The sequence below is a fragment of the Artemia franciscana genome, chromosome 1 (assembly GCF_032884065.1).
Source record: "Artemia franciscana chromosome 1, ASM3288406v1, whole genome shotgun sequence".
Lineage (NCBI taxonomy): Eukaryota > Metazoa > Arthropoda > Branchiopoda > Anostraca > Artemiidae > Artemia > Artemia franciscana.
The window spans coordinates 67832646-67847748 of record NC_088863.1 but is presented as its reverse complement, the minus strand read 5'-3'; the positions used below and the strand labels follow the sequence as shown (position 1 = coordinate 67847748).

General features: G+C 35.8%; 1 protein-coding gene across 2 annotated transcripts in view; it reads left to right on the top strand.

The window, feature by feature from the left end:
- LOC136033184 (FERM, ARHGEF and pleckstrin domain-containing protein 2-like) overlaps positions 1-15103 on the top strand; it is a 158226-nt gene that overhangs the window by 99090 nt on the left and 44033 nt on the right. For both annotated transcript variants that reach the window (XM_065713892.1, XM_065713897.1), the window contains exons 14-15: positions 10920-11053; positions 12261-12342. In XM_065713892.1, coding sequence (XP_065569964.1) covers positions 10920-11053; positions 12261-12342 — 216 coding nt within the window. The remainder of the gene's footprint in view (positions 1-10919; positions 11054-12260; positions 12343-15103) is intronic.

The window sequence follows — 15103 nt, the reverse complement described above, 5'->3', positions numbered from 1 at the left end:
GTTATGAGAGTTCAGGGTGGAAGAGTAGGGTTGAAAATTAATTTTAAGAAGACTAAGTCGCTAAGACTTGGAATAAGTAAAGGTGAAGAGGTGATGTTGGGTGAAGAGGTGAGATTAATCAGGTACATAGCTTCACTTACCTGGATTGTATAATTAGTATAGATGGCGGATGCCATGAAGATGTTCAAAGTGGAATTGCCAAGGCCCCGGGGTTTTTTTTTCACAGTTGAAGCGGCCGAGTATGGTTCTGATTTGTTTTTTCTCTGAAAGACGGAGGGCGATTTATTGGATGTTTGCAAGAGAAATTGTCTGCAAATTGTTTTGGGTACCCTTCTGGCTGACCGTATTTCAAACAGTAAGCTGTATGAAAAGTTTGGTGTTTTCCGCTTTCTAGGGCTGTAACGAGGGAAAGGTTGAGATGGGTAGGACCCGTTCTGCGAATGAAAGATGACAGATTGCCAAAGATCGTAATTTCTGCCAAGCCCTCTAGGACTCAACAGAAAGCAAGTCATCCTCTGTTGAGGGGGGGGGGTGTCAGGAAAGATTTAGTGAATTCGGAACTTCTTTGGGGGATATAAAGAGGAAGGCTTGGAATAGATTCGGATGGAGGAGGATCGTGCAAAGTTGCGTTTGCCTCAGGTGGCTTGTTAACGCGGCCAGTTGTTACTGGTAGTAGTTGTAATTGGAAAAATGCTCTTTTTTGGTATTTTCAGTTTTGCCACTTCGCCTAAATTCTAGAAAATATTTTTTTCACCCTCAAAATGTTCTTACATTGAGGCCACCGTTTTTTTTTTTTTTTGGTAGTTTTCAGACCAATAAAATAGCGCAGATGAAAAGGTTGTCAGCATGTAACAATTATATTAGCTTATTAAATGTGGTGGACAGGCGTGTATAGTAATGACTGTTTGCAGCTGCATTGATAAGAGCTGCCAATAGGGGGGAGGAAAGAAGGGGGAAGTTACCCCACAAACAGTCTAAAGGATGCATAAAATTTCTCTGTATTCTCTCAGCCTTTAAAGATGAAGAGGCTACCTAATGAATTATTCTGGCACTTACTTTCACTATAAAGGCCTATTTTTAACTTTACAGCGATTGATTCTGTCTTCTCTTATTTCAAAGGAAATAAATGTTTTTCCTCAAAGGAAAATATACCTGTTATAATATTTCCTATGTAAGGAAGACTTGCTATCGATTTTCTTCGCACAAACTAGGGAACAGACAAGTTCACAATTTTTGTTTTAATTTTAATTGTTACCACTCAGTGTCCGCCCTCTAAGAGTTAATGTTTGAAATTAATTTGAGTGAGTTCTGATATCACTTTACTGAAAACTATCAACATTTTCAGCAATATTACTTTTTTTTAACTAAAATATACTTTTTTAAATGCTAGTCAAGCCTACGTATGGAAAACTTTTTTGTGTATATATTCTTTTCTGTGAAAATTAGTTTAATTTTCTTATTTGAATGTAACTTTACTTTTAATCATTTGTGTCTTCTTTTAAGTCAATCGTTTCAAACGTCTAGAAAACCAGAGACTAGGAAAATCTTTTAAAAACCATCACTTGGTTGGCTTTTGATATCGATTAGCCGCTGTTTGGGAGGGTTAGCAAGCTGTTTTCGAAAATCCTATAACCCCTGTTTTCGTCATTATTTTTACTTTCAAGTTTTTCAGATACCCTTTATGCGCCCAACCCAGCTTGAATGTTTCGGCTCTAATGATGTTTGTCACCCTGATACTTACCTAGTCTATTTTGGTGGTAAATTAGGAGGGTGTTACCACACCTAAATTTTTTTACCCCCTCCTCTTCCCATAGATTTTGAAAAAAAAAAGCTTTTTCTGTATTTTCACTGAAATCATGAAAATAAAAATATTGAAGTTACCCACGCCTTGATTTTGAATGTTATTGTTCCCCACCGTAAATTTTCGTGACTTGAGACCACTGCCAAGGGGCCCAACCTTTGCATCAAACTACTGACCTGAGTTTTACCTAAAATTTACCTCTTTGAAGTATCTAACATCTGACCTTCTAACCCTTATGAGTTTTGCTATTTCTATTCCTCATTGTTTGCATAATTTAGAACATTTGGGTTCTGAGTGCTCAATATCCGTTCAGAGCAAGACTATATCTCGGGGGATGTTACGGTGTTTGAACCCTCCCCCCCCCAAAAAAAAAAAAATTGTCTGACTCACAAAAACGTAACAAAATGCATTCAAACAAAATTTCAATGTATTTTTAAAAGCTTTTTTGACCCCCTTCCCCAAACAAAAATCTTGGATAAGCCCTTGCTCAAGACCCATAATCTGTAGACATACTTTTCGGAAATGTTACCCTTTTCCTCTCATTAATAACCTGACTTCTCAAATATCAATTTGACGTTATCTTAAAGCTTTGAGTCTCGTAGCCGTAGTCAACAAATTACTTCAAAACTGAAGAAAAAAATCAAAAAATAATATGTGTGTTATTTTCAAAAGCAATTTAACTGCTAGGTATCTTCTTAATTCTGCTAAGTACAAACCCTCAGTTACCAGTCAGTTACCTTGTAACAGCGCGGATAAAGCCGCATCTGGAAACTTTCGAGCTGAGGCTCTATTCTGGCTGTTGCAAGGAAGTTGTTAGGGTAAGTATATGTATTGATAATTTTTTGACGCCCTATGTGCCATTCCTGGCTCTGGAGGATCTAAAGTCTAAGGTAAGGTAACTGTCAATGAGGGTTATATCAAACACCGTGCAGTTATGGAAATTACTTACATTGGGACAACTCACCAAAACTTATGAACACTGTTTACAGCAGCACAAAGAAAATACAGGAAAACATTAATTCCTAATGATAGTTCAACATCTTATGATTCAGCTTTAAGAAACCACGTTTTTTATAACCTAACCATTTTGTACTATTTGACGAGACAATCATAATTAGGAATGACCTAGGAATCAAACAAACTGTCCGTGAAGCAGTTGAAATAAAACGAGATTCAAATAATAATGTGTCCCTAAATAGAGACTTGGGTGAGGACGCTAACCTATCCATGCAAAATTAATGATAAAAAAACGGTTTACTACACAGTAAAGTAAAATTCAGTCTAAATGAACACGCCTCGAACCGGGATGTAAAATTAGCAGCACAAAAGGCATATATAGCTATAATAATTTGTTCCGATTTTAGTCAATTCAAGTAGTATGAATGAATAACTCTTTTTTTGTCGGTCTTGGCTGAACTTATGTGAGGTGAGGAAGTTGATACCACAGCATAAATATTACACAGTATCGAAAATTCCTGTATTCTCTATTAAAGATTTTCAGGACACATCAGTCGTACACCTTTCTTCATGACTCCGCCTTCACTATAATCTGATTGAATGCCAAGTAGCAACTGAAGCTATTGCTTTTATGCTTTGGTAACTTACCAAAGCGCGCGCTGTGATATGTCCCATTTCCGAACCAAAGTTTCGCTACTGTTTTAAATTTATGCTGTGGCTGAGCCTGATTCAAAATTTATTTCATGATATTAGGTTTTAAATATTATTTTATCGATAGGATTTTTCAGCAAGTTTGTTTTCTTGACGTATGAGAAACAAGAAAAAAACTATAATTAAATAACCGAGAAAAAAAAGAGTAATATCAGCCAATGGATAGATTGTGTTTTTTTTTTTTTTTTTTTTTTTTTTTTTGTATTGTATTTTGCTGAAGAACAATCAAAGTAAGAACTTCTGAAAATAAAACTTCCAAAAAAGGTTTTAATCATACACTTTTTAAAATAAAAAAAATTAATATTTAACTTTCCTTATGTATCTGATAAGGCCACCCGTTTTTAGCCCAGTTAAGTCTTGTTCCTTGTCAAGGGTCCTATTGTGCATGCAGTGGAAGTCAGAACACGACAGAATAGCATTTTAGGCTTCAATTCTCCAATTTTAAGAGAGGGGGGGGGGAATGTTGAAACCCTAGAATTTGTTTCGCTTAAAATGAGGGATTACGTGCAAAACAGTTAATTGGCTGAAATCGGCTGAACTTGCAACTAACTTCAGCATCAAACCGCCTGTGATCAACACAGCTGCACAAACTCTTCCATCCCAAACAATTCATGAAGTTCTGATTTCCCTTAAATCTTTCCTTATAATCTCCCCCCACCCCATTCGGCGCCAACCTGTAGATTGTAGCCTAGTAAATGTCACAGCATCTGAATTATATGATGTTCTCAGGAAAAAAAAAAGCAAAATCAAGACACATTCTTTTTCAAGAATGCCGTTTTATGAATATTTCGAATATTCAAAAACTGCTGCTTCTAGTACAAACAACAACTTACGGCAGCACCAAGCTGCCTGAGGCCAACTCACCGACATACGCTTCTTCTCTATCCCAATCTATTCAAAGCCTACCTTTTTACAACCTCCCACGAAGTTCCCATTTCCTTTAAATCTTTCTTTATGACATCCTCCCATCCCTAACGAAGACGACCTGCTTTCCATTTAGCCCTAGACGGTTGGTAAAAATATAAAAGCAAAAAGACGAATTATCCTTTACACATTCGGTTTATTGAATGCATACCCTGATCTTATTGAAAAACACTGTTATGGTAATTTGTAATATCATGTATCAAACTACCAGTTAATAGTATCAAATTATTATTAAGGAGCACTTTCAGCAATCTGTCATCCTTCACCCGCAGAACTGCCCTGACCATCTCAACCTTTCTTTCATTATAGCCCTAGAAATCGGGATGGAACCACATTTTTCTTACAGCCTGCTGTTTGAAATACGGTCAGTCAGCTGGGTACCCAAAACAATCCGAAGGCAATCTTCCTCTAGCAAATCTTCCTCTGCTTTTCGAAGCGCCCAAGCTTCAGAGCCATATTTGACCACTGTCAGCACTGTAGCTTCCAATATTCTTAGTTTGCAGACTTATCTTCCTATTCTTCTAAGATTTTTTAGCTGTGAAAAAGCACCATGAGCCTTAGCTATTCCACTTTTAATGTCTTCATTGCTCTTATCGTCTTTGCCAATAATACTACCAAGGTAAGTGAAGCTGCCCGCCTGATCAATCTTTCTTTTACCCAGTGTTACCTTTTGTCTTCACTTATTTCTTCTTTATCTTCTGTTATCTTCTTAACATTAATTTTCAAACCTATTCTTGCACGCTGAACTTGCAAAACCTCTAAAAGTTCATTTATTTTTGCTCACACTTTCATCTAGGATGCTTAAATCATAAGCATAATCTAAGTCCAGGAGAGATTTTCCTTCCCATTTGATTCCGCGGTCTCCCATTGCCTTTCCTGTGCTCCTTACGACGAAGTCCATCAAAATGATCCATGTGAAGGGGGATAAAACGCAACCCTGCTTAACTCCTAATTTGATACAAAACCAGCTGCTAACCTAATTTCATACCTTAACCGCAGCAGTGTTATTCTCGTACATAGCATTAATCACTTTAATGTAATTGTCTGGTATACCATACAAGCATAAGACCTTTGCTAAAGCTCTTCTGTCAACAGAATCGAACGCGTGCTCATAATCTATAAAATCGAGGACCAAAGGTGTTTGACAACTCAGGCACGTCTTAATTATTAACGTAAGAGTTTTCACTAGTATTCCTAGCAGCAGTCCTTTCTTTCTTCCCTAAGACATCATCAGCAACTTCACAAATTGCTTTTCTAAAATTATCACAAACATTTTTAGTTTGTCAAATTTTAAACTCTCAAGTTTAGTAGGCTATTAAAGCGTTCCTGGACAGTTTCTCTCAAATTTTCATCCTTGAGTATTTCAACATCACAACTTTCCAGGAGGTAGTTACCCTTCCGAAATTTCAGCTTTAAATTAACCCAAGACACTACTAGATGGTGATCTTTACTTTTAACATCAATAACAGCACTTCCATATATCCATGTATCTTGTATTGATCCTGCCAGTCTTCGATTTACTTATAATATGATCAGTAGAGTTTGTTGTCTTACCATCAAGTGAATACCATGCTAAGTTATGGCCCATTTTTTGACCAAACACCGCATTGGTTATAACTAGATTGTTATAATACAAAATTGCAAAAGTCTGTATCCATTTCTGTTTTCTTTTCCTACTCCAAATTTAGCTAGGCTAGGATACCATCTATTCCTGTTTCTACCCACCTGGGCGTTAAAATCTCCTGGAAAAACACCATACTTTTAACTGGGACCCTATTTATTTGCTCCTGTAAGTGTAAATAAAATTCGTCTGAGTCAATAGTATCTCCGTCAGTCAGTTCTACAGGGGCATATCCTACTACACTTGACACCCAAAACTTTTTAGTCATAAAATGAGCAATTGGTATTCTATTATCAATACCTTCCCAGCCTAAACAAGCATAACTTAACAGCTTCCTTATTCATCATTAGCCCTACTCCTGTCTATGTACCCCATCCTTCCCGTCACCCTTTGTAATTCTATGCTTTCTACCCCTGGGAGATGATTTGCTGAGACTCCCAATTAGTCCAGTTCGTTTCGTCTGAATTCGTCAGTCAAAATTGCGATACGATAGTCATTTTTTAACGTCGTAACATTTCAAGTTCCAATTTTCGTTTTTTTTTAATCATTGAAGTTTGTTTGGCCTCAGGAAAAGTAACTTTGACGGATACCAGCTTCCTTATTCATCATTAGCCCTACTCCTGTCTATGTACCCCATCCTTCCCGTCACCCTTTGTAATTCTATGCTTTCTACCCCTGGGAGATGATTTGCTGAGACTCCCAATTAGTCCAGTTCGTTTCGTCTGAATTCGTCAGTCAAAATTGCGATACGATAGTCATTTTTTAACGTCGTAACATTTCAAGTTCCAATTTTCGTTTTTTTTTTTAATCATTGAAGTTTGTTTGGCCTCAGGAAAAGTAACTTTGACGGATACCAGTGCAGGACGGGGCTCAATATATTTTCTCAAGTCTACACCAAAGCGCTTAAGCCGGCTTACAACCGGACAGCAAAAAGTCCCTGGGACTTGCAGTATGAATGGAGGCCTTGTGCAATCGTGGGCTCACCTTGGCCACAACATGGTTTTCAGCACTTGGCGATGCTCTTCTATCACCAAGAGTCGAAATCCTAAAAAGACAGTCTCAACCTAGGAGGCAACCCATAGTAGATAAATTAGCTAGGCAGAGGTTTTTCAGCCCGAAAACGCCCGTCAAAACAGACCGAGCCCAGAAGAATTATCCACTAATCTGAATCCCGTAAGAATGCTGTAGCGTTTAATATGCCTATAATTTCCTCGAGGGTGCCGTTCCTCAAGTGAGAATAGAGTTGACCGCAAGGTCCCAAGTTTTGCAGGTATCCGAATGGGTCGAGGCAGCCCTTTGCAGGGGCCGTTGTTCATAGATCTGGATCTTACGTCCTGTCGCAGTTCTCCTCCTATAGAGGATCCTCCCGCGAAGGTTTTCTGTGTCACCATGCAATTTAACCTGTTACTGGGAAAAGGTTTGTAACTCCAAGGACGTGTGGACACGTCAGTGGGCCCTGTTGTGTATACATTTGAGGGGCCTCTTCCTTGTCCACCTGCATTTATGGCCCCGGGTGAGAGTGTCCCAATTTTCATTATTGACCTCTAGGGACCCTTGGTCCGTGCCTCCTATGGAGGTACCATAAATATATGTAGGACGTTCCCCTATCAGCACCTGGGGACACGCTGAGTGGCCAGGAGGAGGCCCTGATCTAAGTCCGAGCTAAAGAAGGCTTTAAGGTCGTCCAGTTCCTCTTCTGCGCCTGGAGAGGACGAAATAAGTGGCCAATGGACCATAAATGCTGGAGAAATTTTTTATGATGCCTTATTTGAAGTATATAACTACGCATGAACTACAGAAATATTCCCTACAAAATACAGGTCATTATAGTCCGAATCAGTGAACAAGGTAAACATCCAGGTTCAATCAGTCCCTACAGGCCCATCTCACTTATACCAGTCCTTGGAAAACTTTTTGAAAAGATGCTGCATAGGAGGTTATAATGGTTTTTGGAAATTGATAGAGTTCTACCGAATTCCCAGGCTGGCTTTTGTAAGGGGCGTAATTTTGTAAGTAATGTAATCCAGCTTGAAGCAGCTGTAAGAAATGTCATAAATAGCGGTGAGATCACGATAGCAGTTATAGTTGACTTTGAATCAGCTTTTGACCACGTCTGCAAGAATCTCATTGGTCACACTCTAAAAGGGGTGGAGTCATTAAGTTCCTCTTCAATATCTATCTGATAGAAGCTGCAAAATTCATGCGCAAAATGAGCTATCCAGTATTTCATCATCGCATGTTGGGCTCCCACAGTCGTTCATACTCAGACCCCTTCTTTTCTTATTACTTTTAAGTGAGGTTAGTTCAGCAGCGACTCAATATCCACGGTTGAATTTAGAGATGACTTGATTCTTTTGTCAGCTGGTAGAGATGTAAATATTATTGCCAATAATATTAACTTAGCATTAGAGGAGTTAGCAGCCTTTTCTCTGCATTTTCCCCACCTATTTCCAAGTCTAAGACAAATTCAATCATATTCCACAACAAAAAGTCTGTCATACCACCAAAATTATTCGTCAACAATGTGGAAATAGAATATGCTGTAGCACCTAAATTTCTCGGATTATACCTGGATCCAATACTGACTTGGCAAAATCAAATCAACTGTTTAAAAAGTGCATGTACGCTAAGGTGACTCATCCTTAAGTGCCTGGCGGGGTCAAAGTGGGCTAACTCCATGGAAATACTCTTTGACTTTTACAAGAGATTTATTCTTTCAAAGATTGAGCATACCATTGAGTCATGTCTAGAATGTAGTTAGACTAGTCTTGCCAAATAAGAAACAATTCAAAATACGGCTAGTAAAATTGTCCTAGGGTTTCGTGCCCAGTGCCCCTCTAACAAAGTGAAACTCTTAGCCGGTCTAACCACTATTTTAAAAAGACGGAATGTGCTGATCATCAAATAGTACAGCAAGTTACAAACAATAGGTCACGAGCATGTTATTTTTAGCTTACTTTTGCCTCAGATGGTATCTCGCATAGTTTGACATTTATAAGGTCATGGGAAATATTTAACGAGCTTGTCCTACCTTGGAAACTCGATTCACCCTATTTCAGTCATTTTCTTGTTTATCCTCCCTCAGGATGGCTAACGTCACCTCCAAGTGTTTCACTAGAGTTAATACCTTTGTAAAAGGCAATTCACCTGTCAAACTAAATTTAGGCACTTTTCCATGAGAAAATGACCACTTTGTATCCAGATTCTCTCCAAATATACACTGATGGCTCGGTAAGAGGCAGTAAATGTGGCTCTGCATATGTTATTCCAAGTTGTTCACTGAATATAAAAACCAGAGTTCTAAATAATGCTTCCATCCTCACGGCAGTTCAATTTCCAGTCGAATCAGCCCTTTCTGAAGTTTCTACGACAACATTTTCTATAAAACTTATATGCCCCAAGGGTGTAATTTACAACCCTTGTCATAAGGGCTGTAAGGGGGGGAGAGGGGTCTCCATCCTCAAAGACATAATTGAAAAACTTTTCAGCTATGTTTAAGAAAATGGTTATATCAAAATTTTGATCGGGATTTCTAGGGGAAATTATGGGTGTGGGGGGGGGTCATTTGCCTTCCGATCAGTTTTGGCTACGATATTGGAAAGGGCACTAGCCCATTCAATTTCCAATCGAGTGGGCACTTTTTGAAGTTTCTACGACAACGCTCTCTATAATAACCTTATATGCCCTCAGGGAAAAACTTACAACCTTGATCCTTAGGGCTGTTAGAGGGGGGGGCTATCATCCTCAAAGACATGATTTTTGGACCTTTAAACTGCGCTGAACGAAATAGCTATCTCAAAATTTTGATTGGATGTGTTTGTGGAAATGGTGGGCGTGGGAGGGGGATTAGTTGCCCCCAAATTGCCTTCGACTACAAAAAGGTCCATAACCTTTTAAATTTCTAATCGAATGAGCCCTTTTTGAAGTTTCTACAACAATTCTTTCAATACGAAGTGCCCTGGTCTAAGACAAATAAAAAGAAAAAAAAAGCATTGTGCTATCACTGTTCTTTTCTTAGGTAGCGCTATTGCGCTGCCTATTATTGTCATCCTTTCTTTCAAAACAGTCCAAAGAAGCCCAAGAAATATACCTCCAGTATGAAAATTACTCCTAGAACCCTCGATACAAGGACAGTAAAAATTCAAATTGCTAATAGTTTGCAAATGGCTTTAGAATGTCAAAAGGGAGACTTTTTGATCTTGGGTTTGCGATATTCAAAACTCTCAGCGTCTGTCTTCTGCACCATTATAATCGTAAATTTTGTTTCAGGGGGAGGGAGGATGGCGTTGTGAGGCCTATAAATAAATCAAATGTTTCTTACTAAAGATTAATTTGAAACTTATACCCAGTAGTCTTCGGGGCAAGAGGAAATTAACGGATAAAAAATTATTCTGAACAAACTTCCTTCAACTAAAAAAATGGGACTCGCCATAGGCCCAAACTTTTTTCTGATAGCTTCAAAGCTTGCATCCTCAAGTCTCCGAGTCAAAAAGGCCTAAATGCAAGAAAAAATTAGATATTCTTTAATACTTTTGTCAAGTAGTCATTACACCTTTAGCATTTTTTTAAATCTTAAAACAAGAAGTTCTAGGAGAGAGTTAATTCTGGAATAAGTTTAATGTTACGGCTGGTCCATGGAACGTTGTTGTTTACAAATTGCTACTCCTATCTCAATTTATGTAATATTGTATACTAAAGACATTTGCAACATCGACTCAAATTCAGTCTTAAAACGTTTTTGATAGTCATAAAATGTAAAAAACTAAAAAAGTATCAAATAAAAAAAAAGTAATAATTACTGCTCTAAAGGATTCCACAGTTTCTCTGAAACTCATTTAAAAGTTTTTGTTTATATTATTTACTTTATTCTAGTGTCTAATTTTTTTTTGTTTTCGCTTCTTTTAGTGGTTTCGCGATGAAGTTTCGACTTCAGAAGGAATTTCCAATGATTCGCTTGCAAAAATATTTGAACTGCTGGATCCTATATATGATGCCCACTGCTTGTTTCTAAAGGATTTGGAACAACGAATATCGCTTTGGTAAATCATAAGAATTTTTTTCCTTGCGGAAAACTTAATATTGTTCTCTATCTTTTATATTATTTCATATTATTTTAATGTTTAATTTCTATGTCATAGAGAAATCGTTTGGTTTGTGAGGGCTTCCTGTCTTCATTTGGAATAACCGAAAATTTGACGGGTTAAATAAATACAATTCATAAAAAGTCAAAACTTAAGAAAAATTTGTTATTTGTGAATAATTAGTACGTATAATTTAGAATAGAAATATTTACACGCGAACTTAAATTCATTGGAATCAAATTCAAACATATATCACTAAAGCCCAAAACTTGAGAGTATTTTTCAATTATTTATCCTTAATTAGTACCTATTTTGGACTAGAATTATTAGAAAGTAGAACCAATTTTTTTTCACTTATTAGATAAAGGTGTTAGTTCAGTATCGACTTGGTTTGATACCCTGCTTGACCTCTATTTACTTCTTTTAATTATCATTGAATTCAACATTACTAAAATGAAATGCTTTTTACACTATGCTCCAATAAAAATGCAAATACAAAAATATCTATATTAAAAAATTAATTCTATTAAAATATCAAGTTTTTACGAAGAATTATAATTACTAGTAGTAGTAGCTGAAATTAGAATTGAAGTAAGAATGAATTCCTTGAAAATATTAGTGCTTTAAATAAAATAAAGGGGTTTCAAACGGATTATGCGTATGTGATAGCCCCAATATTTAATTTTTTTTTAAAAAAGATTGGACTTTTTTGAAAGGACGATAAATTTTGAATCTTGAACGGAATTTATGTTCTTGAAATTGTTACGAAAATATGAGTTATAAGGTTAGAATGTTCTTTATATATTATCTTAACATGAAATAATGGAGGAATGGCTCAGTGGTAGAACATTTGTTAGCTAGAAGAGTAAAATACTCTACGGCACTCTGCTAAACATTGTCACTAGATGAAAATCCCACGAAAAGAAAAAAGAGCTGAATTTTCTGTTAATGAAAGGTGGTATTACTCATATGCATGGGAAAATATTCCAATAACCGTGCTTCTTTTTGGCCATGTGTTTTAAGCATTTTGAGTTCGTATCTCTTGTCTTAGTGTCGGCGGTTCTGTTTTTTTTTTTACCAATATTAATATTTGTTAATGTTATCATTATTATTATTTAATATTTTTTTTACCTATATTAATATTCGTTTCCTTTTGTTGTTACAGGGAAGGACGCAATACCTGTGCAATTCGCCCCAGCAATGAAAGAATAGGAGACGTTATACTCAAATGGACGGATAACTTAAAGGTGAAGTAGGGTTTCTGGGAAGAAACTCAGAAATGTATTTCATTAACTAGCAATAATTTTCCTATCTACAGCTGATGATATTGAAAAAGCCTCTCCGTCCCTCCCTTTTATGTCACTACGGAAAGAGGTTGTAAGCTCAACCTAATTTTGATCCATGAGAGAGGGAGAAATTTATTAAAACAAAAATAGAATAACAACAAGGGAAAAAATACATTACAAATACTACAGATTTCAATTAATAACTCTGTCCCTAGAGGTTTGAGTTCTGTTTAGGGTCAATTCTCATTATAGGTTGATTCTAATTTTTAAACATACATAACTTTCTTAAATTTACAGGATTTAAAAAATGGAAATATAAAGGCAAAATCGGGTATAAATTAATTAAGTCCTTAATATTTAGTATTAATAAACATTAATTCCTTAATGTGTTTAATATCTTTGGGTACATCTAACCAACACGTCCCACATGCCTAAACGAACATAACATTGCTCACACTCAAAATAATGTTTCTGAAGAAGACAATTAAAAAAAAAATTCCAAATTTATTTTTAAGATTAAATTTCTTCAGTTATTACTAGATTAAAACTTGGTAAAAATCTACCTGGTGGACATTTGTTCACTCATTCAGTAAACTATTCAAAATGTGTGTACAACTAATATATTAACGGCTACAACAGACAAGACAAAGCAACTATTGCTTCACTAAAAATTTGGCCCATAGCAAATAAAACAGCAAAACTTGTGAATTATTTGATAGAATAATAAGCTGGGCAAGTCAAATTTGAGATTTTATCTTCAATCGGGCTGAGATCCCAGTGTCAGAATGTTGGAATGTTAAACATTGAGTTTAAAACCTATCAAGTGTGGTTTTACTATTGAACGTTCTCGAATCTTCATATTGAAAATTAAAAGCCAAATACATTCTTATGAGGTCAGGTCAATTCTTTACTGAAAACATAAAAATTGTCTTAGCTAATATAAAGAAACAAATGATCAGAAATGGTTTCTTTTAAAGCCAAACGAGAATACTGCAAAAACAAGTAAAGCGAATAATTTGAGAGGACAGCCGCCTCTCTTCTTCAGCGCGAGCAAAATAATATATTCATGGAAAATGCCAAAGAAAAAGCCAACAAAACAAAAATCAATGAAAAGACATAAAATTCAAGATAATTATAAGAAGTAAAGCTAAATACCTAACAACCGTAAGTGAGTCATTTGCCAATAAAATTTATAATCAATGACATTTTAGAACCAATTTGTAATCATAGAAAAAATGTCTCATGTCCAGTCTTATTCTCTAAAGAATTAAAGAATTTTTCACCCTTAAAAACTGGTTTTCGACTATATTTCTTAAGCACCCATCCTCTCCAAATGCTTGTTTTACAATTATAGTTTGCTTACACCCCTTCTACAACAGTACATGATAGTACTTGACTTTTAAAATACAAATTTATTTAATGAATGACGAACAATCTCCTAATAAAAGACAGTTTTCGCTAACTAACAAAATCATAGAATGACAACTTTATCCTCTTTAACTTAGCCTTTAAAATTAGTCTACCTCTACCAATTCATTCAAAATAAAATGCTTACCAGCTTAGGATCACACCAGCTATTCTCTTATAGAGAAATTAAGAGACATTAAACAGAAGAATTTTTAAGCATTACCGTTTAACTTATTCCCCATTTGTTGTGTCAAATTTTACCGTGTCGTTACTTGACGTTTTGTCATTATTTTGTGGCAGCTATTTTTTATATATCTAAAACAACTGGGAAAAGGTTATTTTGGAATTGCTGGGGGGGTTGAGATTGTTGCTTGTGGTGACAGTACGCCAAATAATTCTCTCATACGTATTTCTGATGGGGGGTCCCTACTATTGGTAGGCTTGAAAGTACCAAGGACAGCGAATATGCAATCTGATTTGAATTAGATAAGAAAAAGTGTAAACAACCATATAGATCTTGTAAAATTACGAAAAAAAACACGAATTCAGTTTTTAAGGAAAAAGACCTCCATATTCAGCTAATAAGGTTTTGGTAGTAGCGGGTACTTAATTTGAAAAAAAAAAAATGTGCGAAAAATAAGTAAAAAAAAACGAATTCAGTATTTAAGGAAAAAGACTTCCATATTCAGCTAATAAGGTGTTTGTATAAGCGGGTGCTTAATTTTAAAAAAAAGAAGTGTCTGGGAAAAATCAGTAAAAAAAAAAAAACAAAAAAAAAACACGGATTGAGGTTTTAAGGAAAAAGACCTCCATATTCAGCTAAATAGGTTTTGGTAGTAGCTGGTGCTTAATTAAAAAAAAAATAAAGGACTGTCTGGGTAAAATCAATAAAAAAAAAGAAAAAAAAAACATGGCACCTAACAGTCAACGAGGTTTTTACTTTCTTTTGAAGATATAGTCTTGCGGATTCAACTTTAAAACAATAAGGAAAATATCATACTGCCTTTAAGAGTTCATAATTATAAAACGACTGGTCCAGAAAAATAATTTAGGACCGATACTACGGCAAGTAGAACCCGTCGGCCTAGCTCTATCAAATAGAAGTTTTGAAATTCTGAATAAATATATATAATAAATTTATTTAATAAGAGGATAGTTTGTGGAGAGAGATTTTACGAAGTGTCATTGGTTACTAATTTAATGTCACTAAAGTGTTGCCATTTAAAGTCCCATGAAAGTCTGTAGACTACCCTAAAAGAACTGCGAATAAGATGAAAGCACCAAATTATTCTGTAGTTCTGATTATTGGAAATCT